The 1,743-nt window shown below is 45.1% G+C and overlaps 1 protein-coding gene across 1 annotated transcript; it reads left to right on the top strand.

The window, feature by feature from the left end:
- Positions 1 to 101: 101 nt before the first annotated feature.
- LOC119587552 (glycine-rich cell wall structural protein 1-like) lies at positions 102 to 1,347 on the top strand. The gene is made up of 2 exons (XM_037936274.1): positions 102 to 113; positions 340 to 1,347. Exons 1-2 carry the CDS (start codon positions 102 to 104, stop codon positions 1,345 to 1,347), a joined length of 1,020 nt encoding a protein of 339 aa, XP_037792202.1.
- Positions 1,348 to 1,743: the final 396 nt, after the last annotated feature.

The following is a 1,743-nucleotide window of genomic DNA, read 5'->3' as shown; positions in this document are numbered from 1 at the left end:
GTGAGTGAGAAGGGGGTGGGGTCACTGAGAGTGCGATAGGAAGGGGAGAGAATGTATGTATATAAGGCTGTACTTAAGAAGAGTAGCCAACACCGTCCACCATGAAGCTCTTGGTGAGTAGTACTTCCTTCTTCTCATGCCGAATTTATAAGGCTATAGATAACCTTTTTAAAATTTTATTTTAATTCACTTTTATGCATCATATTCGCACGCATCACAAACGCAGACGTACAACCATACTCAAAGTATCTCATATATAAACGTATAATGCTTAATACAAAACAAACTGTAAATAACAGCTTCATGTAATACAATATGGTAATGATTCATTCACTACAGGTTCTCTCGGCACTCGTGGTCGCAGTATACGCAGCACCTCAAGGCTACAATTTGGCCTCGCCATCGGGAGGTGGATTCTCTCATGGTGGAGGTCACTCATCTGGAAGTGGCTTTTCTAGTGATGGTGGAGTTTCCGGTGGAGGATTCTTAAATGGCGGTGGAGTCTCTGGTGGAGGACTCTCAAATGGCGGTGGAGTCGCTGGTGGAGGATTCTTAAATGGAGTTGGAGTCTCTGGTGGAGGATTTTCAAGTAACAATGGAATCTCAAGTGGAACATTCTCAAGTGGCGGTGGAGTCTCTGGTGGAGGTTTCTTCGGTGGAAGTGGTAGTGGATTTGGTGGTGGAGCTGGAGGTCCCTCTGATGGGTGTCGTGCTGGGGAGATCCTGCATGTAGATGGATCTTGCGTTGTTCCTGTAATTACAAGAAACGTTTTCCTGTATGATGCTCCTGAACAACCTCAGCAGCCAAGTGGTCCACCACCAAGTGTCCCACCACCAAGAGTAGACCATAACGTTCTGTTCGTGCGTCTTCCTGAAGCAGGCGCAGGACCTGAACCCATCATTGTTCCTCCACCAAGGCAAGAGAACATCGTGTATGTCCTGAACAAGAACGACGGAGCAGCAGGCCAGCGAGTAATCGAGGTTACTGCTCCACCAGCTACCAACCCCGAGGTTTACTTTGTCAACTACGAAGAGGGAGAGAACCCAACTCTTCCTATTGGTGTCGATCTTGAAACTGCTCTTAACGCTGCCGCGAGTGCTGGTGGTCAAGTGATCGGAGGCGCCGGAGGATCAGGTGGCTTTGGAGGCGATGGAGGATTCGGCGGCAGTGGAGCAGATGGCTTTGGAGACGATGGAGGGTTTGGTGGTAGTGGAGCAGGTGGATTTGACGGCAGTGGTGGAAGTGGAGAATTTGGTGGTGCAGGTGGAGTAAGTGGAGGTTTCGGTGTAAGTGGAGGAAGTGGAAGCAGCGGTGGTTCTCCGTCCACCCAATATTCTAGCCCTTAATATTAGGAAAGGAGCCGTTTTGTCCATAGGCTAATATGATTTGTTTATATTTTTATTACTGTTGTTTATGATTACTAAATATGTGTAAAACAATGATAATTCTTTATTTACCTCTGAAAAATTGACTGGATATTTCAACGACCGTTTACCTGCTCAATTCGTTTGTTCACTACACACACACACGTAAGACACGCAAAACATTAAAATTCATGTGTCGTAATAGCATAAGGAGAGGAAGAAAAGGAAGAAAAAAAAAACATCGAATTTCAGGATAGGTACAGATAACAAAGGAAGGGAAATAGATGCAGAGACAAAACTGTAAATAATCAAACTGATGAAGTTTAAAAGTATACGAACGGAAATTTCTCTGAACTACGTAGACTCATGTAATGACAA

Source organism: Penaeus monodon, chromosome 22 (assembly GCF_015228065.2).
Source record: "Penaeus monodon isolate SGIC_2016 chromosome 22, NSTDA_Pmon_1, whole genome shotgun sequence".
Taxonomy (NCBI): domain Eukaryota; kingdom Metazoa; phylum Arthropoda; class Malacostraca; order Decapoda; family Penaeidae; genus Penaeus; species Penaeus monodon.
The sequence above is the reverse complement of the archived record's forward strand: the minus strand, read 5'-3'. Positions and strand labels throughout refer to the sequence as shown.